This window comes from Somniosus microcephalus, chromosome 21 (genome assembly GCF_052327205.1).
Source record: "Somniosus microcephalus isolate GS21.2 chromosome 21, FLI_Smic_1.0, whole genome shotgun sequence".
Lineage (NCBI taxonomy): Eukaryota > Metazoa > Chordata > Chondrichthyes > Squaliformes > Somniosidae > Somniosus > Somniosus microcephalus.
This window is the reverse complement of record NC_141007.1, coordinates 78,447,453-78,473,521: the sequence shown is the minus strand read 5'-3', so window position 1 is coordinate 78,473,521 and position 26,069 is coordinate 78,447,453. Positions and strand designations below refer to the sequence as shown.

At 49.5% G+C, this 26,069-nt stretch overlaps 1 protein-coding gene across 2 annotated transcripts in view; it reads left to right on the top strand.

Annotated features, from left to right (window-relative positions):
• The first annotated feature begins 11,289 nt into the window (after window positions 1-11,289).
• Window positions 11,290-26,069, top strand: part of abcc3 (ATP-binding cassette, sub-family C (CFTR/MRP), member 3) — a 108,285-nt gene continuing 93,505 nt past the window's right edge. For both annotated transcript variants that reach the window (XM_085964017.1, XM_085964016.1), the window contains exons 1-2: window positions 11,290-11,420; window positions 20,363-20,488. In XM_085964017.1, coding sequence (XP_085820143.1) covers window positions 20,423-20,488 — 66 coding nt within the window. In that variant the 5' untranslated portion in view covers window positions 11,290-11,420; window positions 20,363-20,422. The remainder of the gene's footprint in view (window positions 11,421-20,362; window positions 20,489-26,069) is intronic.

Here is a 26,069-nt window from a genome sequence, read left to right as displayed (position 1 = left end):
AATCGGGGATGGCGAGAATCTCACCGAAACCAGCCGTTTCCTACCGGAAAACTTAAAATCTCCCCTCTCCCCGGGAGCCTGTTCCAACCCTGTCCCCAGTTTTTAATAGCTTGGTGTTGGTGCCAAGAAATTGAAGTCAATACGGTGTCAGCCGTGGCTCAGTGGGTAGCATTCGTGCTTCGAGTCAGAAGGTCGATGGTTCAAGTTCCACACCAGAAACTTGAGCATGTAATCTAGATTGATGCTCCCAGTGCAGTACTGATGGAGCGCCGCACTGTCGGAGGGGCAGTACTGAGGGAGCGCCGCACTGTCGGAGGGGCAGTACTGAGGGAGCGCCGCACTGTCGGAGGGGCAGTACTGAGGGAGCGCTGCGCTGTTGGAGGGGCAGTACTGAGGGAGTGCTGCGCTGTTGGAGGGGCAGTACTGAGGGAGCGCTGCGCTGTTGGAGGGGCAGTACTGAGGGAGCGCTGCACTGTCGGAGGGGCAGTACTGAGGGAGCGCTGCGCTGTTGGAGGGGCAGTACTGAGGGAGCGCTGCGCTGTTGGAGGGGCAGTACTGAGGGAGCGCTGCACTGTCGGAGGGGCAGGACTGCGGGAGCGCCGCACTGTCGATGGTGCCGTCTTTCAGATGAAGTGTTGAACTGAGGCCCTGTCTGCCCCCTCGGGTGGATGTAAAAGACCCCACAGCCACTATATGGTAGAAGAGAAGGGGAGTTCTCCCTGGTGTCCCGGGGCCAATATTTATCCCTTGTTCAACATCACTAAAGCAGATTATCTGGAGATTATCACATTGCTGTGTGTGGGAGCTTGCTGTGCGCAAATTGGCTGCTGCGTTTCCTACATTACAACAGTGAATACACTTCAAAAAGTACTTCATTGGCTGTAAAGCGCTTTGAGACATCCTGAGGTTGTGAAAGGTGCTGTAGAAAATGCAAGTCCTTTTTGTTTTCTTGGAAGTTGAGGAAAAAAAGTGCAGGAATGGCGATCTGTGCCGAACGAAGTTTAGAAACAAAATACTGCGGATGCTGGAAATCTGAAGTAAAAAAAGAAAATGCTGGAAATACTCAGCAGGTCAGGCAGCATCTGTGGAGAGAGAAACAGTTAACGTTTCAGGTCGACGACCCTTCGTCAGAACCACCAGAAATCTCCTCTGTGGATTTCCTCATGGCGAGATACATTGTTTTCTAACGAAATGGCAGTTGGACCAGGTTTCCACTGATCCCCGTCAGCGTGGCTCAGTTGGACTCTTTCCTTTGCGTCATAAGCTCGTGGGTTCGAGCCCCACTCAAGGACTTGAGCACACCATCTAGGCTGGAAATGTTCCGTGATTCTAAGTGCCGTTGTTTGGATGAGACCTTAAGCCAAGGTCCCGTCTAGTTGGGAAGTCTCCTCGGTTTCCCAGGCCAACGTTCCTCCCTCAACTCATACCAACGATAGATGAGCTGGCCATTCGCCCCAGCCTGGTTTGATGTTGCTGCTACACTTTCCCATATTGGAGCAGTCACTGCCCTTCGCAGTGAATCGGCGTGTGAAGCACTGATAATGTTTCAGTTACAGTGAGCAACTGTGGTTAAAGTATCAAATGTCTGGAAATTCAGGCTGTGCTCGGAAAGTGCCCGAGGCAGAACATTAGACTTGACGTAATAACAGAAAACGCTGGAGATACTCAGCAGGCCAGGCAGCATCCGTGGAGAGAGAAACCGAGTCAACGTTTCGGGTCGAAGACCTTTCGTCAGAACTGGAAAAAAGCAGGCAATGGAAAACAAGTTTAGGGGCTGGGAAAAGGGGGAGGGATAAAAGAACAAAAGGGAAGGTCTGTGATAGGATAGAAGGCAGGAGAGATTGAGAGACATTGAGAGAGCACAGCTTGTAGAAAATATCAGGGCATAAGGGAGAATTTCTACCCAAAATTCACAAAAATATGCCCGGAATTCAGAAATTTGAATGACGACCAAAAACTCCCATACCTACTAGGGGAAGAGAGAAATTGTGTAACACTAGCGGCACACTATGTTACAGCTTGCCATAAACAGAGGGACAACCACTAAATACAAGAAAAGAGTATATATAAATTATATGAAAGTATATTTATACACTCAGGGATATATCTGTTTATACACTGTATGGATAGATCTGTATTTTTGTGAACAAACATGAATGTTTTCCGATGCTTTGGCAACATAAGATGTAACTTGTCATGCCAATAAAGCGATTTGAATTGAATTGAATTGAGATTGAGAGATACTCAAGGCGAGAGGAGGTGGTAATGGGACAGGTTAAGAGACAAAGGATGGCTCTAGATGAAGTGTGAATTGCGCTGGCAGAGTGAGCGACAGCTGCCCTGTGGGAGGGAAGAACAGACACAAACAAAGTGTGGATAAAAAATATATATATATGTGATAGGGGCCGAGGTTATGATCTGAAATTGTTGAACTCGATGTTGAGTCCGGAAGGCTGTAAAGTGCCTAATCGGAAGATGAGGTGCTGTTCCTCGAGCTTACGCTGAGCTTCCGTGGAACAATGCAAGAGGCCGCGGACGGTGAGGTCTGAGTGGGAATGGGGCGGTGAATTGAAATGACAGGCGACCGGGAGCTCCGGGTCACCCTTACAGAGTGAACGGAGGTGTTCCGCAAAGTTGTCACCCAATCTGCGTTTGGTCTCCCCAATGTAGAGGAGACCGCATCGTGAGCAGCGAATACAGTATACTAAATTGCGAGAAGTACAAGTAAATCGCTGTTTCACCTGGAAGGGGTGTTTGGGGCCCTGGACAGTGGGGAGGTATAAGGGCATGTGTTGCATCTCCTGCGCTTGCACGGGGAAGGTGCCGGGCGAAGGGGAAGGGGTGCTGGGGGTGATAGAGGAGTGGACTAGGGTGTCTCGGAGGGAGCGGTCCCTACGGAATGCTGAAAGGGGAGGGGAGGGGAAGATGCGTTTGGTGGTGGGATCACGCTGGAGGTAGCGGAAATGGCAGGGGATGATCCGTTGAATGTGGAGGCTGGTGGGGTGAAAGGTGAGGACAAGCGGAACTCTATCGTGGTTCTGGGAGGGAGGGGCAGGGGTGAGGGCAGAAGTGCGGGAGATAGAACGGACACGGTCGAGGGCCGTGTCAACCACAGTAGAGGGGAATCCTCGGTTGAGGAAAAAGGAAATGGTGGAAGGTGGCATCGTCGGAGCAGATGCGGCGGAGACGGAGAAACTGGGAGAATGGAATAGAGTCCTTACAGGAGGCGGGGTGGGAGGAAGTGTACGATAGCAAAATACTGCAGATGTTGGAAATCCGAAATAACAACAGAAAATGCTGGAAAAACTCAGCAAGTCAGGCAACATCCGTGGAGAGAAATTTGAGTTGACGTTTCGGGTTTGACCCTTCTTCAAAACTGGAGAGAAAAGGAACTAGATCGAAGGCAGGGCTGCGATCGGACAAAAGAATAAAAGAACCAAAAGAAGTAAAAGAGATTAGAAGCTGTGGGAGTCGGTGGGTTTGTAGTGGATGTTTGCCGTTAGACTTGACGTGTCCTGTTCTGCTGAGAATATTTTCAGGAGGATCCTGTGGGAGTGAATTGTTTGTACCAACTGGATTCTAAGAAGATTTTCCAAACTGGTGATTGAACAGTGAGCTGGATCATACAAACACTTCATTTGTTGGAAGGATGCTTGTGTTCCCAGCTGTGGCCTGCTCTGGAGGACGTGAAGGGACAGATTGTACCCCATGTCCTTGCTGAATTGGGCTCCATTATGCAGAACTGTTGGCCCATGATTGCTGGGAGACCTGCCAAACAAAAAGCTGGTTAGGGACAGGACTGTGTGTCAGTTTGATCTGTGCAGATGAAGTTAATTCCATGTGGAAGGGTTGGGGTGGTCTTTTCTAATCTCTTGTCTGGTTTGATGGTGATTAACACTGTACTTGTTCTGTGGTAGTGGTTCCGGTTAAGCAGCCCACGTACACTTACATACTTGTACCATGCAGCAGCTTAAGGACCTCCGTCATCTCTGGTGTCCTTGCTTCAAGGAAACCAACTGGCTGCGTGGCTCCCTTGTGTTAGAATTTGGAGACTGGAACCTCCCTTGCTGCTTGTCCCTGATCTTTCTCCAATGCATCAATGTCTTTCCGAAGGACAAGTGCCCAGAAATAGAGACCGTGTTCCACTGCCATCTCGCTAGGGATGTGTCCAAGGTTGGAGCGGAGCGGCATGTTCTCCCAGGACAGCTCTTGTACAGATTCTGCCTGTTGATTGCCACGCAGGCTCAGTATTCCAGTCACTTGTCAGTAATTCCTTCCCTTGTGCTGATGGAGTGTGATTCGCAGATAGGAAAGTGCGTGGGTGGCTAGCCGCTTGTCCTTTTGTTAGTTTGTTCCCCTCAGAGAAGATTAACTTGTCTTTATGAAACATTTAAAAAAATTATTCGTTCCTAGAATGTGGGTGTCACTGGCAAGGCCAGCATTTATTGCCCATCCCTAATTGCCCTCGAGAAGGTGATAGTGAGCCACCGCTAGAGTCCCTGTGGTGAGGGTATTCCCACAATGCTGCGAGGAGGGAGTTCCAGGATTTTGACCCAGTGCCGATGAAGGAATGGCGATATATTTCCAAGTCAGGATGGTGTGTAACTTGGAGGGGAACTTGCAGGTGATGGTGTTCCCTTGTGCCTGCTGCCCTTGTCCTTCTAGGTGGTAGAGGTCGCGGGTTTGGGAGGTGCTGCTGAAGAAGCCTTGGCGAGTTGCTGCAGTGCATCTTGTAGATGGTACACACTGCAGCCACGGTACGCCGGTGGTGGAGGGAGTGAATGTTTAAGCTGGTGGATGGGGTGCCGAACTAGTAGGCTCCCGTGATCTTATTGAATGGCGGAGCAGACTCGAAGGGTCAAATGGCCTACTCCTGCTCCTATTTCTTATGTCTTGGATGGTGTCGAGCTTCTTGTGTTGTTGGAGCTGCACTCATCCAGGCAAGTGGAGAGTATTCCATCACACTCCTTACTTGTGCCTTGTAGATGGTGGAAAGGCTTTGGTGAGTCAGGAGGTGAGACACTCGCCGCAGAATACCCAGCCTCTGACCTGCTCTTGCATCCACAGTATTTATGTGGCTGGTCCAGTTAAGTTTCTGGTCAATGGTGACCCCCAGGATATTGATGGTGGGGGATTTGGCGATGGTAATGCTGTTGAATGTCAAGGGGCGGTGGTTAGACGCTCGCTTGTTGGAGATAGTCATTGCCTGGCACTTAGGTGGCAGGTAACATTTGTGCCACACATCAGCCCAAGCCTGAATGTTGTCCAGGTCTTGTTGCATGCGGGCATGGACTGCTTCATTATCTGAGGAGTTGCGAATGACACTGAACACTGCAGTCATCAGCGACCATCCCCATTTCTGACCTTATGTTGGAAGGACGGTCATTGATGAAGCAGCTGAAGATGGTTGGGCCTAGGAACTGCCCTGAGGAACTCCTGCAGCGATGTCCTGGGGCTGTGATGAAATCACCACAACCATCTTCCTTTGTGCTAGGTATGACTCCAGCCAGTGGAGAGTTTTCCCCTGATTCCCATTGACTTCAGTTTTACTAGGGCTCCTTGATGCCACACTCGATCAAATGCTGCCTTGATGTCCAGGGCAGTCACTCTCACCTCACCTCTGGAATTCAGCTCCTTTGTCCATGTTTGGACCAAGGCTGTAATGAGGTCTGGAGCCGAGTGGTCCTGGTGGAACCCAAACTGGGCATCGGCGAGCAGGTTATTGGTGAGTAAGTGCCGCTTGATAGCACTGTCGACGCCTTCCATGCTGATGATTGAGAGTAGACTGACGGGGACGTTAAGTGGTTGGATTGGATTCGTCCTGCTTTTTGTGGGCAGGACATACCTGGGCAGTTTTCCACATTGTCAAATAGATGCCAGTGTTGTTGCTGTACTGGAACAGCTTGGCTAGAGGCGCGGCTAGTTCTGGAGCACAAGTCTTCAGCACGACAGCCGCGATGTTGTCTGGGCCCATAGCCTTTGCTGTATCCAGTGCGTTCAGCCGTTTCTTGCTATCACGTGGAGTGAATTGAATTGGCGGAAGACTGGCTTCTATGATGGTGGGGACCTCGGGAGTAGGCCGATATGGATCATCCACTTGGCACTTCTGGCTGAAGAACGTTGCAAACGCTTCAGCCTTGTCTTTTGCACTCACGTGCTGGGCTCCACCATCATTGAGGATGGGGATATTCATGGAGCCTCCTCCTCCCGTTAGTTGTTTAATGGTCCACCACCATTCACGACTGGATGTGGCAGGACTGCAGAGCTTAGACCTGATCCGTTGATTGTGGGATCGTTTAGCCTTGTCTATAACATGCTGCTTCTGCTTTTTAGCATGCATGTAGTCCTGTGTTGCAGCTTCCCCAGGTTGGCACCTCATTTTTAGGTACGCCTGGTGCTGCTCCTGGCATGTTCTTCTACACTCCTCATTGAGCCAGGGTTAGTCCCCTGGCTTGATGGTAATGGTAGAGTGAGGGATGTGCCGGGCCATGAGGTTACAGATTGTGGTGGAATACAATTCTGCTATAATAGCGGAATACAATTCTGCTATAATAGCAAAATACTGCGGATGCTGGAAATCTGAAATAACAACAGAAAATGCTGCAAACACTCAACAGGTCAGGCAGCTTCCATGGAGAGAGAAAAACAGAGTTAACGTTTCAGGTTGATGACCCTTCGTCAGAACAATTCTGCTGCTGCTGATGGCTCACAGCGCCTCATGGATGCCCAGTTTTGAGCTGCTAGATCTGTTCTGAATCTATCCCATTTAGCACGGTGGTAGTGCCACACAACACGATGGAGGGTGTCCTCATTGTGAAGACGGGATTTAGTCTCCACAATGACTGTGCGGTGGTCACTGCTACCAATACTGTCATGGACAGATGCAGCTGCGACAGGTAGATTGGTGAGGACGAGGTCAAGTAGGTTTTTCCCTCGTGTTGGTTCTCTCACCACCTGTCGCAGGCCCAGACAGGCAATTATGTCCTTCAGGACTCGGCCAGTTCGGTCAGTAGTGGTGCTAGCGAGCCACTCTTGGTGATGGACATTGAAGTCCCACACCCAGAGTACATTCTGTGCCCTCGCTACTCTCAGTGCTTCTTCCAAGTGGTGTTCAACATGGAGCAGTACTGATTCATCAGCTGAGGGAGGGCGGTAGGTTGCGATCAGCAGGAGGTTTCCTTGCCCATGCTTGACCTGAAGCCATGAGACTTCATGGGGACTGGAGTCAATGTTGAGGACTCTCAGGGCCACTCCTTCCCGACTGTATACCACTGTGCCACCACCCCTGGTGGGTCTGTCCTGCCGGTGGGACAGGACATACCCAGGGATGGTGATGGAGGAGTTCAGGACATTGGCTGAAAGATATGATTCTGTGAGTATGACTATGTCAGGCTGTTGCTTGACCAGTCTGTGGGACAGCTCTCCCAATTTTGGCACAAGTCCCCAGATGTTGGTGAGGAGGACTTTGCAGGGTTGACTGGGCTGGGTGTGCCGGTGCCGTGTCCGAAGCCAGTGCCGAGGTCGATGCCGGCAGTTAAGAGTCAACCACATTGCTGTGGGTCTGGAGTCACATAATAGGTCAGACCGGGTAAGGACGGCAGATTTCCTTCCCTAAAGGACATTAGTGAACCAGATGGGTCTTTACGACAATCCAGTAGTTTCACGGTCACCATTACTGATACTAGCTTTTTATTCCAGATTTATTTAATTAACTGAATTTAAATTCCCAGCTGCTGTGGTGGGATTAGTCCAGGCCTCTGGATCACTAGTCCAGGCCTCTGGATCACTAGTCCAGGTCTCTGGAGTTCTAGTCCAGGTCTCTGGAGTTCTCGTCCAGGCCTCTGGATCACTAGTCCAGGCCTCTGGATCACTAGTCCAGGCCTCTGGATCACTAGTCCAGGCCTCTGGATCACTAATCCAGGCCTCTGGATCACTAGCCCAGGCCTCTGGGTCACTAGTCCAGGCCTCTGGATCACTAGTCCAGGCCTCTGGGTCACTGGTCCAGGCCTCTGGATTACTAGTCCAGGTCTCTGGGTTACTAGTCCAGTAACATAACCACTGTGCTACCATTTCCGCTAATTACAGCACAGAAACAGGCCATTCGTCCCCACTTGTCTGTGCCGATGTTCATGCTCCACACGAGCCTCCTCCCACCCCTCTTCATCTCACTCTATCAGCATATCCTTCTATTCCTTTCTCCCTCCTGTTTATCCAGCCTCCCCTTAAATACATCTATTCTATTCGCCTCAACCACTCCCTGTGGTAGCGAGCTCCACATTCTCACCGCTCGCTGGGTAAAGAAGTTTCTCCTGGGTTTATTAGTGACTATCTTATATTTATGGCCCCTAGTTCTGGTCTCACCCACAAGTGGAAACATCTTCTCTACGTCTACCCCATCGAACCCTTTCATAGTCCAAAATACCTCTATCAGGTCATCCCTCAGTCTTCTCTTTTCTAGAGTGAAGAGCCCCAGCCTGTTCAGTCTTAATAAGTGTATTCTTCAGTTCTGGTATCATCCTAGTAATTCTTTTTGCATCTTCTCCAGTGTCACTACATCTGTTTTATAATCTGGAGACCAGAACTGTTCACAGTGCTCCCAGTGTGGTCTGACCAAGGTTCGATACCAGTTTAACATAACTTCTCTGCTTTTCAATCCTATCCCTCTGGAAATGAACCCCAGAGCTTGGTTTGCTTTTTTGATGGTCTTATTAGCCTTCGTTGCTATTTTTGGTGATTTGTGTATCTGTACCCCCAGATCCTGCTGTTCCTTTACCCTATTTAGACGCTTATTTTCCAAGGAGCATTCCTACCAAAATGTACCACCTCACACTTCATAGAATGGTTACAGCACGGAAGAAGGCCATTTGGCCCATTGAGCCCGTACCAGCTCTCTGCAAGGGCACTTTCTCTATAGTCCTGCATATTTTTTCCCCTCGGGCACTTATCCAACTCCCTTTTGAAAGCCGTGATTGAGTCTGCCTCCACCACCCGCTCAGGCAGTGCATTCCAGATCCAAACCACTCGCTGCGTAAAAAAGTTTTTCCTCATGTCGTCTTTGGTTCTTTTGCCAATCACTTTAAATCTGTGTCCTCTGGTTCCCCACCCTTCTGCCAATGGGAACAGTTTCCCTCTATCTACTCTGTCCAGACCCCTCATGATTTTGAACACCTCTATCAAATCTCCTCTCAACCTTCTCTGCTCGAAGGAAAACAACCCCAGCTTCTCCAGTCTGTCCACGTAACTGAAGTCCCTCATCCCTGGAACCATTCTCGTAAATCTTTTCTGCACCTTCTCTAAGGCCTTCACATCCTTCCTAAAGTGCGGTGCCCAGAATTGGACACTGTACTCCAGTTGAGGCCGAACCAGTGTTTTATAAAGGTTCATCATCATTGCCACACTTTTGTACTCTATACCTTGAAGCCCAGGATCCCGTAAGCTTTTTTAACCGCTTTCTCAACCTGCCCTGCCAAGTTCAATGATTTGTGCACATATACCCCCAGGTCTCTCTGCTCATGCACCCCCTTAAGGATTGTACCATTTAGTTTACGTATCCTCTCCTCATTCTTTCTACCAAATTGTATCACTTTGCACTTTTCTGTGTTAAATTTCATCTGCCACGTGCCCGCCCATTTCACCAGCCTGTCTGTCTCCCTCCTGTTTATCCAGCCTCCCCTTAAATACATCTATTCTATTTGTCTATCACTCTCCTCCTCACTGTTCACTGTTATTCCATGTTTTGTGTCATCTGCACATTTTGAAATTGGGCCCTGTACACCCACGTCCAAGTCATAAATATATATCAAGAAAAGCAGTGGTCCTCGAACCGACCCCTGGGGAACACCACTGTGTACCTTCCTCCAGCCCGAAAAACAACCGTTCACCACTACTCTCTGTCTCCTGTCACTTAGCCAATTCTGTATCCATGCTGCCACTGTCCCTTTTATTCCACGGGCTTCAACTTTGCTGGCAAGCCTGTTATCTGGCACTTGTCAAATGCCTTTTGGAAATCCATGTACACCACGTCAACTGCATTACCCTCATCAACCCTCTCTGTTACCTCATCAAAAAACTTGGATCAAGTTAGTTAAACATGATTTACCTTTAACAAATCCGTGCTGGCTTTCCTTAATTAATCCACACTTGTCCAAGAGACTGTTAATTTTGTCCCTGATTACTGTTTCTAAAAGCTTCCCCACTACTGAGGTTAAACTGACTGGCCTGTAGTTGCTGGGTTTATCTTTACACCCTTTCTTGAACAATGGTGTAATATTTGCAATTCTCCAGTCCTCTCTGGCACCACCCCTGTATCTAAGGAGGATTGGAATATTATGGCCAGTACCTCTGCGATTTCTTCCTTCACTTCCCTCAGCATCCTAGGATGCATCCCATCTGAACCAGTTGGGTTTTTACCACAATCCAACAGCTTCATGCTCACTTTTACTGATGCCAGATTCTTATTTCCAGCTTTTGTTACTGAATTCAAATTCACAAACTGCCGTGGTGAGATTTGAACTTCCCTTCTCTGGAGTACTAGTCCAGTAACAGAACCACTACACTACCGTACCCATCCTTTGGATTGGGGGGTGGGTGGACTCTGGCAATAGTCTTTGAGACTGCAGTAGAGCTGGGAGCAGGTCTCCTGCACACAAACACCGAGGGACTGTCGCGGTTTCCATTGTCTCTAACCTGAGCCAGTTCTTCTCCCCCCCCCCCCCCCCCCCCTCTGAATTGGATCTGAGGACCAGGGCAGTCCACCATGCTGCTGCTCCAGTCATTTCATCGAGCCATGGCTCGAGTTCCCTGTTTACATTTATTTGTTTTCTGTGAGATTGCTCAGGTATTCAAAGTGGTTGTGGTTCAGGACATAGATGCCGTTTTGACTCTGCTTTGTTTCAAGCTGCCTTGTTTGCATTGGATACAGAGCCTTGTTACTGGGTTATCAGATCAGGATTTGCCTACCAGGGTGAATCGGGGCATTGTGTTTATCAGAGAAATAAGGGCTGGTTGTCTGGGTGTATTCGTGGTGGTGAACTCGAGCTGTCTCTCGATTCTCCATGTGGGAACGCAGCATACTGGGCCCCCCTAGCATTAGAGCATCATCAGCTAGTTGTCTCCATAGAGAAGTCTGGCATTGGGACCTCTTGTAATAAGGGTGACTGACTAATTTCAGCGGCTATTTGGGTTGCTACGCCTCTCCCATGCTGACCTCTTTCTGTGCCCTCTCCCCTTTCTCTTGGTTACAGGATCATAACATTACGTTCCACACAGACAGTCCAGATCTGACGCCATGCTTCCAGAAGACGATCCTGGTTTGGATTCCGTGCGTGTACCTGTGGGTGACTTTTCCCCTTTACTTCCTGTATCTCCGACAGAGCAGTAGAGGTTACATCAGGGTCACCGTGCTCAACAGGGTCAAAACGGTAGGTGTCTCGCTCAAGATTTTTGTCACCAGTGCTTTTTTTTTTACCATCCCCCCCCCCCGCATCCCACTGGTGTTCAGGTTCCATGGACACAGGCAGCCCTCTGCCACCTCATCCCAAGTGGCCATTTGCCAAGCATGGCACTGAGGCAAATTTCACCTCCGACGGTCATGAAGAAAAGCCACAATGAGAGAGACCATTTGGCCCATCCCTCTGGTACATTTAACTCTCCCATTGAAGCCTCTACCTGCCCTGGGAGTGTTTGATGGGACAGTGTAGAGGGAGCTTTACTCTGTATCTAACCCGTGCTGTACCTGCCCTGGGAGTGTTTGATGGGACAGTGTAGAGGGAGCTTTACTCTGTATCTAACCCATGCTGTACCTGCCCTGGGAGTGTTTGATGGGACAGTGTAGAGGGAGCTTTACTCTGTATCTAACCAGTGTTGTATCTGTCCTGGGAGTGTTTGATGGGACAGTGTAGAGGGAGCTTTACTCTGTATCTAACCCGTGCTGTACCTGTCCTGGGAGTGTTTGATGGGACAGTGTAGAGGGAGCTTTACTCTGTATCTAACCAGTGTTGTATCTGTCCTGGGAGTGTTTGATGGGACAGTGTAGAGGGAGCTTTACTCTGTATCTAACCAGTGTTGTATCTGTCCTGGGAGTGTTTGATGGGACAGTGTAGAGGGAGCTTTACTCTGTATCTAACCCGTGCTGTCTGCCCTGGGAGTGTTTGATGGGACAGTGTAGAGGGAGCTTTACTCTGTATCTAACCCGTGCTGTCTGCCCTGGGAGTGTTTGATGGGACAGTGTAGAGGGAGCTTTACTCTGTATCTAACCAGTGTTGTACCTGTCCTGGGAGTGTTTGATGGGACAGTGTAGAGGGAGCTTTACTCTGTATCTAACCAGTGTTGTACCTGTCCTGGGAGTGTATGACTAGACATTGGGAAAGGTTGCATAGTGGTCATGTTACTGGACTAGTAATCCGGAGACATGAGTTCAGATCTCACCATGACAGCTGGGGGGCTTCAATTCAATTAAATAAATCTGGAATTAAAAGCTAGTATCAGTAATGGTGACCATGAAACTACCGGATTGTCGTAAAATGAGGTGCCAACCTGGGGAAGCTGCAACACAGGACTACATGCATGCTAAACAGCGGAAGCAGCATGCTATAGACAGGGCTAAACGATCCCACAATCAACGGATCAAATCAAAGCTCTGCAGTCCTGCCACATCCAGTCGTGAATGGTGGTGGACCATTAAACAACTAACTGGAGAGGGAGGCTCAATCTCCCCATCCTCAATGATGGTGGAGCCCAGCACATGAGTGCAAAAGACAAGGCTGAAGCATTTGCAACCATCTTCAGCCAGAAGTGCTGAGTGGATGATCCATATCGGCCTACTCCCGAGGTCACCACCATCACAACAGCCATTCAGCCAATTCGATTCACTCCACGTGATATCAGGAAACGGCTGAGCGCACTGGATACAGCAAAGTCTATGGGCCCCGACAACATCCCGGCTATCGTGCTGAAGACTTGTGCTCCAGAACTAGCCGCGCCTCTAGCTAAGCTGTTCCAGTACATCTACAACACTGGCATCTATCCGACAATGTGGAAAACTGCCCAGGTATGTCCTCTCCACAAAAAGCAGGACAAATCCAATCCAGCCAATTACTGCCCCATCAGTCTACTCTCAATCATCAGCAGTGATGGAAGGTGTCATTGACAGTGCTATCAAGCGGCACTCACCAATAACTTGCTCACTGATGCCCAGTTTGGGTTCCGCCAAGACCACTCGGCTCCAGACCTCATTACAGCCTTGATCCAAACATGGACAAAAGAGCTGATTTCCAGAGGTGAGGTGAGAGTGACTTCCCGTGACATCAAGGCAGCATTTCACCGAGTGTGGCATCAAGGAGCCCTCGTAAAACTAAAGTCGATGGGAATCGGGGAAAACGCTCCACTGGTTGTGGTCGTTGGAGGTCAATCATCACAGCCCCAGGACATCGCTGCAGGAGTTCCTCAGGGCAGTGTCCTAGGCCCAACCATCTTCAGCTGCTTCATCAATGACCTTCCCTCTATCATAAAGTCAGAAGTGGGGATGTTCGCTGATGACTGCAGTGTTCAGTGCCATTTGCAACTCCTCAGATAATGAAGCCGTCCATGCCCGCATGCAACAAGACCTGGATGATGTTCAGACTTGGGCTGATAAGTGGCAGGTAACATTCTTGCCACACAAGTGCCAGGCAATGACTATCTCCAACAAGCGAGAGTCTAACCACCGCCCCTTGACATTCAACGGCATTACCATCGCCGAATCCCCCACTATCAACATCCTGGGTGTCACCATTGACCAGGAACTTAACTGGACCAGTCACAAATACTGTGGCAACAAGAGCAGGCCAGAGGCTGGGTATTCTGCGGTGAGTATCTCGCCTCCTGACTCCCCAAAGCCTTTCCACCATCTACAAGGCACAAGTCAGGAGTGTGATGGAATACTCTCCACTTGCCTGGATGAGTGCAGCTCCAACAACACTCAAGAAGCTCGACACCATCCAGGACAAAGCAGCCCGCTTGATTGGCACCTCATCCACCACCTTAAACATTCACTCCCTCCACCACCAGCGTACCGTGGCTGCAGTGTGTACCATCTACAAGATGCACTGCAGCAACTCGCCAAGGCTTCTTCGGCAGCACCTCCCAAACCCGCGACCTCTTCCACCTAGAAGGACAAGGGCAGCACGCGCAGGGGAACACCACCACCACCTCTGCAAGTTAGGGATGGGCAATAAATGGTGACCTTGCCAGCAACGCCCACATCCTGTGAATAAATTTAAAAAAGAAAGGTTCAGTCTAGGCTCTAAAGCCCTGCAGTGTAACATTGACGCAATCCTGAGGAAATGACTGGTTGATTCATTCTCCGTGACTCATTATCCAGACATTTCTGATCTTGGAGCTTGACCCAGCTGTGATGGTTCAGAGCTGCCCTCTGTTCAGGGCCGTGTCTAACTATGCAAACCCTTGCGCTTCAGTTATGTATGTGGGTGTGTTTAAAGTGACTGCATTCTCTTTGTGCTAAATTGAAGACTGCAATCACCTGGCCAGAGGCTGGTGCCGTGGGGGAGGGGCGGGGCGGTGAGTTGGGGGGGAGGGGCGGGGCGGTGAGTGGGGGGAGGCGAGGGGCGGTGAGTGGGGGGAGGGGGCGGCGAGGGGTGGGGAGGGGCGGGGCGGTGAGTAGGGGGGCGGTGAGGGGGAGGCGATGGTGGAGGGAGGGGCGGTGGGGAGGGGTGGGGGAGGGGCAGTGAGTAGGGTGGGGGAGGCGAGGGGGGAGGGGCGGGGCGGCGAGTGGGGGGGAGGGGCGGGGCGGCGAATGGGGGGGAGGGGGCGGCGAGTGGAGGGGGAGTGGCGAGCGGTGGGGGAGGGGCGGTGAGTGGGGGGAGGGGGCGAGGTGAGGGAGGGGTGGGGTGGGGGAGGGGGAGGTGATGGTGGAGGGAGGGGCGGTAAGTGGGGTGGGGGAGGGGGGGGGCGAGTGGGGGAGGGGGCGGGGCAATGGTGGGGGGCGGGGTAACGGTGCTTGCGGGAGAGGACGAAGGGGACAAGTTTAAAGGAAAAGAAATAGTAAATGAAGTAAGACGGTAGTTGTATTTGTGATGCCGGCAGTGCATGTTATCACGGTAACTATCAGCCTGCTCACTCTGCCGTTCGGGAGCAGCCCTGATAAAAATTACTGATTATATTCCCGAGGGCCCAGTCTGCTTTTATGAGGAGGCGAGTGAATCATTAATGGATTTGCAGAGTATGAATGAGCTTTCGTGCCAAGATGTAGCATTTGGTTTGAGTTTTCTGGGAGCTGTTGCTCTTTCTGTTTGAACTACAGTGCTGTTTATGTCTCGTGACCAGTGAAACTCGGTCACAGCCTTTGTCTGAATCTACTTCTGCTGTTCCGGCCTGTCTCCTCTCCATTGTTTCACGTATCAGCTGTGGCTCAGTGGGTGGCACTCTCGCCTCTGAATCAGAAGGTCCTGGGTTCAAGTGCCACTCTGGAATTTGAGCCCGTAATCCAGGCCAACACTCCCCAGTGCAGTACTGAGTTCCGCTGCACTGTCGGAGCTGCCACTTTTCAGACGAGACATTAAACTGTGATACCCTCTGCCTGGACTGTGGATGTAAATGATGATTATCTATAACATTTGAAGAGCAGGGAGTTCTCCTGGTGTCCTGGCCAAGATTCCTCCCTCAACCAAAACAACTTAACTGGTCATTTATTCATTGCTGTTTGTGGGACCTCGCTGAGCTCACATTGTCTGCCGCGTTTCCCTCCAAAGCTGCTTAAAAAAATAATTAATTGGCTGTGAGGAACTTTGGGTTATCTTCCAATTCTCTAGATGTTTAGTAATGTTGTACCTTTATTATCATTTGCCAGCAACTGAGGTGAGACTAACTGGTCTATAATTTCCCGGCCTATCCCCATCCCCTTTGTTGGAGAGAGGCGACACATTTCGCACTCTGCAATACTCTGACTCGGGCACGACTCTTCCACAGAATTTTAGTCTGAACCTTCATGCTTCCTTCCCTCGGGATAATTTGATGTCAATCAGTCGACCTTTTAGTTTGAATAAGTTCTTTTAGTCCCATCTCCTTGAATAATTACAATAGCAAAATACTGCGGGTGCTGGAACTCTGAAACAACAACAGAAAATGCTGGAAACACTCAGCAGGTCAGGTGGCATCGTGGAGAGAGAAACTGAGTTAAGTGGGGCCGGGCCAGGTGATGGCGATAATTTACGATGCAGCTACATGCAACAGTCAATCACTTTTATTGTAAAGGGAAAGTCCATCAGAGGGCAATCTGCAGCATTGGTGAAGATAGAAATGACAGGAGGTGAGAGATTTATTTTCTTGCGGAATTGCACCCAGAAAGTTTTCATCTTTGACGCTTTATTTGGTGCGGTCTGAGGCCTCCTGTAATTCTGTCTTTCAAGCCAACAATAACTTCTCTCGGTTAAGGTCGGATAGATTTAATGCGTGAAAGTAAAGCTGGGGGAACTTGGAAAAGTCAAAATAAATAGTTTTACTGGAAATTACACACGGCAATCAAAGAAAGGAAAGTACCAAAAAACTCTGCAGTCAGAGAACAGGCACGGAGATACCTGATTAACCAGACTGTGACTGCCTTGTATCTGGGAGTGCCAATCTATTATACTCGTATTGATTTATTAATAATTGGTTCCCTGTCATGTTGACACCTCTAGTGTTCACAGAATCACAGAAACACAATACAATACAAATCGCTTTATTGGCATGATAAGGTACATCTTATGTTGCCAAAGCATCAAAATACATTTATGGTTGAACACATAAACGCGGTTCCATTCATACAGTGTATAAACAGGTATATCCCTGAGTTTATAAATATATTTTCGCCTTGTTTATATATACTCTTGTCTTAGTTTACTGGTTGTCCCTCTGTTCATGGCAAGCTGTAACATAGTGTGCCGCCAGTGTTACACAGTGCAGATAGAGGCCATTTCGGCCCATCGAGCCTGCACCGACACATATCCCACCTGATCCCCGTAACCCCTACACCAACGCATATCCCACCCTATCCCCGTAACCCCACGTATTTAATCCCCCGAACACTAAGGGTCAATTTATCATAGCCAATCAACCTAACCCGCACATCTTTGGACTGTGGGAGGAAACCGGAGCACCCGGAGGAAACCCACGCAAACACGGGAGAATGTGCAAACTCCACACAGACAGTCACCCGAGGCCGGATTCGAACCTGGGTCCCTGGCGCTGTGAGGCAACAGTGCTAACCACTATGCCACCGTGCTGCCCGTTGTGTTGTTTGTGTGCGTTCCTTCCCTGGTTACTACTCCACAGGAACAAAAGGACATCCTTACGTTATTGACCGTAATCTGGTTCTGTGACTCTCACAAATGAGCCAATGGCCCATATTGTACAACAGCAGCAACTTGCACTTATATAGTGCCTTTAACATAGTAAACGGTCACAAAGTGCTTCACACAAGCGTTATCGGGCAAAATTTGCTGCCGAGCCATATCGGGACATATTAGGACAGATGAGGTAGGTTTTAAGGAGCATCTTAAAGGAGGAAAGAAAGGTAGAGAGGCAGTGAGGTTAAGGGAGGGAATTCCAAGGAGCGATGAAAATTGGGGATGAGCAAGAGGCCGGAATTGGAGGAGCGCAGAGATCTCGGAGGGTTGTAGGCCTGGAGGAGGTTACACAGATATGGAGGGGCGAGGCCACGGAGGGATTTGAAGACTAGGATGAGAATTTTAAGTGAGACGTTTCTGGACCGGGAGCCAGTGTAGGTCAGCGAGCACAGGGGGTGATGGGTGAACGGGACTTGCCTCAACAATGCACTGTAGTAAGGTTCCAACTATGGGAACCTCATTGTGATCTGTTTACATTAAGCTCATCACTATTTCTACCACACTCTGTATTTCCAAACCCTGGTAATTCCCCCAGTGTCCTCAGTGAGGAATACTCAGTAACTCCAGTTACACCAGAGCCTAGTGCCTTCTGAGGATGTTCCTCAAGGCTTCTTCCAATCAAATTGCTTCTCCCAGCAGGTGCAACGAGCTGGAACTCGTGCTCATATATTCTAGGGTCAGTGCTGGCTGCTGAATCTCTGCCCATTAGTGGGGTATGGGGTGTGTCCAAGCTATGGGTGCAGGGATGGTGGTAATGCACTCGCACATCTTATGGTGTGTTTTGCCGCTCACCGTGCCCCTCATAACTGCCCTCCTTGGGTGAGAGATGTGGGTCTCTTTGGGGTACAGATGGCTCCAAGTTGGGACGTTTGGTACAGAAGGTTGGGGTAAAGTCAACCCTCTGTTGTCTTGACAAAGGGTTTGACTCGAAACGTTGACTCTATTTTCTCTCCACGGATGTTGACTGGCCTGCTGAGTTTTTCCAGCATTTTCTGTTGTTATTTCGGATTTCCAACATCCACAGTATTTTGCTATCAACCCTCTGTGGTCGACTCTGTAATCTGATACCTAAGCTGGCAGCTACTCCAGAGCAGTGGTAATGATTGACCAGGCAGCCTGACCCGTGAATGGGACATGGAACCAGCACTGGGAGCTTGGGTACCTCTGACTCACTCCAGATAACAATTCCACCCGGTGGCCTAGTGAGTACGGTCAGTGCAGGTTACTTCCCAGGGCTCTGTGCTGCTAAGCTGTGGCTTTAGCCAGTTGAATGGCAGCAGTTATCCCAGCGCAGGCTTAGGATGTACGAACAATGACAGACAGGTAAAGACCCTCTGGTCCATCCACCCTGTCCCACACGATGGGGATACCTTGTGTATCACAACATATACTGTCCATCTCCCCCCAAACCATGGGACCTCCTGGGAAAAGAGAAAAACCCAGGCCAATTTGGGGGAAAATATCTGGGAAATTCCTCTCCGACCCATCTAGGCGATGGAAACTAGCCCAGGAGATCACTCTGGCCCTGAATTCCCTGCAGTACCTTCCCTTCTGTAAGAGGTGATCTCCGCCCCAGCCAGAAACAAATCCAGCTCTCGCTTGAAGGAATTCAGTGACTCGGCAGCCTGTTCCAGAGCTCCACTATCCTCTGGGAAAAGAACCACCTCCTGACATCTAACCTCGATCTGGCCTTATACAGGAAACTCTCTTTTATCCGGCACCGACGGGACCGGCGTGGTGCCGGTTGAACAAAAAGTCCGGATTACAGAGGTATACTTACCAAGGTACGAGAGCCCCATACACGGCCGCGGGTGCGGGAGCCCCGGTGGCGCGGCCGCGGGTGCGGGAGCCCCGGTGGCGCGGCCGCGGGTGCGGGAGCCCCGGTTACCTACTCCTGAATTTTGCCGGTTAAGAGAGATTTCCAGATATTTAGGTGTCGGTTAAAAGAGAGTTCCCTGTACTACTTAAATTTGTGACCCCCTGGTCCCCCCTAACCTATTTAATTGAAACAAACTCAACTGAAACACAATCTATTCCCTTCATTATCTTATAAACCTCAATCAGATCACCCCTAACTCTGCGCTTCTCAAGTGTAGAGTCCCAACTCTTTTAGCCTATCTTGATAACTAAGAGGCTTTAAACTGAGAATTAGTCCAGTGGCTCCTCCTCTGCACCATTTCCAAAGGCTCAATATCACCCACCATGTGAGGAGACCAAAAACTGGACACAGTATTCCAAGTGAGGCCTGACCAAGGTCTTGTACAAGGACAAAATACTGTGCCTTGTCTTATACTCCACTGTCCTATGGATGCACCCCAACACCCTATTCGCTCTAGCTATTGCTTCACGGCATTGCTCATGTACCTTTAGAGATGTATGCACTAGAATGCCCAGATCTCTTTCTATCTCCATCTCCACCTTCTTTAATGCTTTTCCCTGAAGGGTGTTTGAATGTTGAGCAGTCGCCCCGCCCACATGTGTAGCTCTGAACTTATCCAAATTAAACATCATTTGTCAGTCAGGAGCCCAATCTTCCTGAAGCAGACGAGCATCATCTACAGTCCTAATACTCACACAGATCTTCTGTAATTTGCAGATCGTGCCCCCAACACCTACATCCAGTTCATTAATAAAAATAATAAAGAGCAACGGTCCCAATACTGATGCCCGTGGGACACCACTGGTGACCAGTCTCCACAAACTGATCCAAATCCATCCATAACTACCTTTTGCCCAATTCCCAACCCCTGGCCTGTATCCTCCTGTGCCTTGGCTCAGTGGGCTGTCCTTCAGGGAGACAGCGTTGGGAAGACAGGAACTGTCTGTGTGGATTTCCCAGTAGCTTCTGTTGGAGCCTCTTAAACCTGACGTGTGTCAGACACTCAGTCACTTAGAAACACATCTTTGTATTATCGGCGTGGCCTGTCTGCGTCCCCCGTTGTCTGACTAACTGTCCCGTGTCCCGGTTCTCTCTCCTGCAGGCTCTGGGGGTGCTGCTGTGGATTGTCTGCTGGTCGGACCTCTTCTATTCCTTGGATGAAATGGTGAATCAAAAAGCACTGGCTCTAGCGTATTTCATCAGCCCTTTGCTACTGGGAGTCACCATGGTGAGCAGAGCATTGCAGAGTGACTTCATTAACAGACTGCACGCTGCTACATGGCCGGACGGTTGGAATTCACAGCGCTAAATACTTTTTGAAAATAGCTACACAGGCATATAGATTTATAGATTCATAGAAGATAGGAGCAGGAGTCGGCCATTCGGCCCCTCGAGCCTGCTCCGCCATTCAATGAGATCATGGCTGATCATCCAAATTCAGTACCCTGTCCCTGCCTTCTCCCCATATCCCTTCATCCCTTTAGCCTCAAGAAATATATCCAACTCTTTCTTGAATATATTTAATGAACTGGCCTCCACCGCCCTCTGTGGCAGAGAATTCCACAGGTTCACCACTCTCTGGGTGAAGAAATTCCACCTCATCTCAGTCCTAAATGGCTTACCCCTTATCCTTAGACTATGACCCCTGGTTCTGGACTCCCCGGCCATCCGAAACATCCTTCCTGCATCTAGTCTGTCCAGACCTGCCAGAATTTTATAGGTTTCGATGAGATCCCCTCTCAATCTTCTAAACTCCAGTGAGTATAAGCCCAATCGACACAATCTCTCCTCATACGTCATTCCTGCCATCCCAGGTATCAGCCTGGTGAATCTTCGCTGAACTCCTTCCATGGCAAGAACATCCTTCCTCAGGGAAGGCGACCAAAACTGCACACAATATTCAAGGTGTGGTCTCACCAAGGCCCTGTACAACTGCAGCAAGACATCCTTGTTCTTGTACTCAAACCCTCTTGCTACGAAGGCCAACATACCATTTGCCTTCTTAACCGCCTGCTGCACCTGCATGCTTACCTTCAGCGACTGGTGCACAATAACACCCAGGTCTCTTTGCACTTCCCCTTCTCTCAATCTATTGCCATTCAAATAATAATCTGCCTTCCTGTTTTTGCCACCAAAGTGGATAACCTCACATTTATCCACATTATAGTGCATTTGCCATGTTTCTGCCCAATCACCCAACCTGTCCAAATCGTACTGGAGTTTCACGACATCCTCCTCACAGCATACCCTCCCCCCCAGCTTTGTGTCGTCTGCAAATTTGGAGATATTACATCCAATTCCCTCGTCCAGATCATTAATATATATTGTGAACAGCTGGGGTCCTAGGACCGATCCTTGCGGTACCCCACTAGTCACTGCCTGCCACTCGGAAAACGACCCGTTTATTCCAACTCTTTGCTTTCTGTCCGCCAACCAGTTCTCTATCCAAGTTAATACCTTGCCCCCAATCCCATGTGCCTTAATTTTGCACGCTAATCTCTTATGTGGGACCTTATCGAAAGCCTTCTGAAAGTCCAAATACACCACATCCACTGCTTCTCCCTTATCTATTTTACCAGTTACGTCCTCAAAAAATTCCAGTAGATTAGTCAAGCATGATTTACCTTTTGTAAATCCATGTTGACTTTGTCCAATCCTGTCACTGCTTTCCAAGTGCTCTACTATTACATCTTTTATACTAGACTCTAGCATTTTCCCCACTACCGATGTCAGGCTTACCGGTCTGTAATTCCCTGCTTTTTCTCTACCACCTTTTTTGAATAGTGGGGTAACATTAGCTACCCTCCAATCCATGGGTACCATTCCAGAGTCTTATCGAGTTCTGGAAGATGACCAGCAATGCATCTACTATCTCTAGGGCCACTTCCTTAAGTACCCTGGGATGTAGACCATCAGGCCCTGGGGATTTATCGGCCTTCAGTCCCATCAATTTTCCTAACACCATTTCCCTACAAATACTGATTTATTTCAGTTCCTCCCTTTCATCAGACCCTATGTTCCCCGGCATCTCTGGGAGGTTATTTGTGTCCTCCTTTGTGAAGACAGAACCAAAGTATGTATTTAGTTGGTCTGCCATTTCCTTGTTTCCCATTATAAATTCCCCTGATTCTGACTGTAAGGGACCTACGCTTGACTTCACCAATCTTTTTCTCTTCACATATCTATAAAAGCTTTTACAGTCAGTTTTTATGTTCCTGCTAGCTTACTCTCATATTCTATTTTCCCTTTCTTAATTAATCCCTTTGTCCTCCTTTGTTGACTCCTAAACTGCTCCCAATCCTCAAGAATATTGCTTTTTCTAGCCAATTTATATGTTCTCTCCTTGGATCTTATGCTATCCCTAATTTCCCTTGTTAGCCACGGCTGGGTCACCTTTTTTGTTTTATTTTTATGTCAAACTGGGATGAACAAATTCTGTAGCTCATCCATTCGGTCTTTGAATGTTTGCCATTGCCTATCCACTATCAACCCTTTGAGTGACATTCCCCAATCAATCCTACCCAACTCGCTCCTCAGACCATCGTAGTTTCCTTTATTTAAATTGAGGACTCTTGTCTCTGAGTCAACTACTTCATTCTCCATCTTAATGAAGAATTCGATCATATTATGATCACTCCGACCCAAGGGGCCTCGTACAACGAGATTGCTAATAATCCTTTCTCGTTACATAATACCCAGTCTAAGATGGCCTGATCTCTGGTTGGTTCCTCGACATATTGGTCCAGGAAACCATCCCGTAAACACTCCAGGAATTCCTCCTCCACAGTATTGTTACTAATTTGGTTGGCCCAATCTATATGTAGATTAAAGTCACCCATGATGACTGCAGTGTCCTTATTGCACGCTTCTTTAATTTCCCTTTTAATGCCATCCCCAGCCTCTGCCTTACTGTTTGGAGGTCTATATACCACTCCCACTAATGTTTTTTTCCCCTTAGTATTTCTCAATTATACCCATACAGATTCCACATCATCAGGGCTAATATCCTTCATTACAATTGTGTTAATCCCTTCTTTAACCAGTAATGCTACCCCACCTCCCTTTCCTTTTTGCCTATCTTTCCTGAATATCGAATACCCCTGGATGTTGAGTTCCCAGTCTTGGCCATCCTTGAGCCACATTTCCGTAATCCCAACCAAATCATATTCGTTTACCTCTATTTGCGCAGCCAATTCATCCACTTTATTACAAATGCTCCTCGCATTAAGACACAAAGCCTTCAGGCTTGTTTTTTTAACGCTCTTAGACCTATTAGAATTATTATTTACTGTGGCGACGTTTGATTTAAACTGTTGATTTCTCTGACTGCCACTTTTGTTTTTCTCCTTCCTATCTTTTGCTTTTATCCCTGTTTTCCTTTCCTCTGTCTCCCTGCTCAGGTTCCCAACCCCCTGCCATTTTAGTTTTAAACCCCCCCCCCCGAGCAACCTCCCCGCAAGGATATTTGTCCCGCTCTGGTTCAGGTGCAACCCGCCCGACTTGTACAAGTCCCACCTTCCCCAGAAGCAGGCCCAGTGATCCAGGAAACTAAAGCCCTCCCTCCTGCACCAACTCTTTAGCCACGCATTCATCTGCTCTATCCTCCTATTCCTATACTCATTAGCACGTGGCACCGGGAGTAATCCAGAGATTACAACCTTTGAGGTCCTGCTCTTTAATCTGCTACCTAGCTCCCTAAATTCTTGCTGCAGGACCTCATCCCTCTTCCTACCTATGTCGTTGGTCCCAATGTGAACCACGACCTCTGCCTGTTCACCCTCCCCCTTCAGAATGCCCTGCAGCCGTTCAGTGACATCCTTGACCCTGGCACCAGGGAGGCAACAAACCATCCTGGAGTCACGTCTACGGCCACAGAAACGCCTATCTGTTCCCCTTACGATAGAATCCCCTACCACTATTGCTCTCCCACTCTTTTTTCTCCCTTCCTGAGCAGCAGAAGCACCCCTGGTGCCAGGAAGTTGGCTGCTGCTGCCTTCCTCTAGTAAGTCATCCCCCTCAACAGTATCCAAATTGGTATACCTGTTTGGAAGGGGGATGGCCACAGGGGTCCACTGCACTACCTGCCTGCCTCTATTGCTCTGCCTGATGGTCACCCATTTCCCTTCTGCCTGTGCAGCCCTACCCTGCGGCGTGACCAACTCATCAAACGTGTAATCCACGACCCGCTCAGCATTGTGTATGCTCCAAAGCCTATCCATCCGCAGCTCCAGCGCCTCCATGCGGTCTGCTAGTAGCTGCAGCTGGATGCATTTCTGGCACACGTGGTCGTCGGGGACACTGGCAGCGTCCCTGCATTCCCACATAGAGCAAGAGGAGCATAACACGGGGCTGGGCTCTCCTGGCATGACTTACCCCTTTAATTTAAATTAATTCAATACCACCAGTTAAAGATCTACTCTCGGGCGCTTATATGGATTACCAACAGTCCCCGCTACACCAGAAAGACCTTAGCAACTATAAACCACAGAGTTAAAGTTTAACAACTAGAGAAATACTCACCAACCAATCACTTACCTGCTCCCTGGTGACGTCACACTCTGATTAATTTTTACCTCTCTCCCCGCTGCTGAGTTGGTCGGGCCTCGCTGCTGCCGCCGCTTTTAAGCCTCACCTCCGGTCGCTGTTCTCCCCCAGGTCCAGCCTGATTCTCCGGCCCACGCACCGCCCCCCCCTGCCCGGGCCACACCACACTCCTCAGTGGCACGGCAGAGGTTAGGGATCTTGCTGCACCAGTAATTATGATATTGTAAACCCGGATCGCATCTGCAGCTCTGCACCGAGAGCTCGTACGCTTGCCTGGACTGCTGGGGGAGCATCTCGAGCCGGGGCAGCGGTCACTCTGGCATGTCAGAGTGTCCTGACCAACTGTGACCAGATGAGCTGCGGAGTGACAGTGGTGAGAGAGAGAGTCCTTAAGAGCAGGAAGAAATGACCCCTCGCTTTCAATGTGGGGGGTGACGGGGGTGTCAGCAGTTTGCCCTGCCTTCACTTTGTTTGTTCCCTCCGCTCATCCGTTCTGGCCAGTGCCCCTCTGACCAGCGGCCAGTGCCCCTCTGACCAGCGGCCAGTGCCCCTCTGACCAGCGGTGATTGGGCTCCTGAAATCCAGCACAGCTTGATACCCATGTTGGGTCGATTTATTTACTCCCTCACCTACACACACGCACCCCTCTAATGTCCTTGCCCAGTCTGGTTTATATGCGACTCCAGTCCTGCACCAACGTGTTGACTCTGAACTGCCCTCTGAAGTGGCCCAGCGAGACACTCCGTTTGTATCAAACCGCTGCCAGTGGTTCAGGATGAAGGCCCACCACCTTCTCAGGGCAGCTAGGGATGAGCAATAAATGCTGGTCTTGCCAGTGACGCCCAGACCCCGAGAATGAATATAAAAATAAAATCCTAGGTGGGACAAGGTAACTCCACGTGGAGTGGGATAGGGATTGCAGCTAGCCGGTCTGGATAGGTCGGTGACACACTGACACAGCTGGGGTGAATTTCACTTATTGTCGTCTTCTTTAATTGCTGAGAGCAGCCGTTATCCTGTTAACGCACGATGATCTGAGCTCACCCCAACACTCCGTGTGGTACCGAGCACAGCCTAAGGAGGGCTCTGGTTCCACCCCTGGTCTGTGCACAGTTAGTTGATCTAATCCAGGGTGGTGAAGGATGCTACAATCCTTAGCAACATCCCTCGGCTACAAAAGGGAACGTGTCAAGTCGGGGTCCCTCCTCCTAATCGCCTTCCCATGACTGCTGCTGGTAGCTTTGCCGAAGATAAGCCCCCCACAG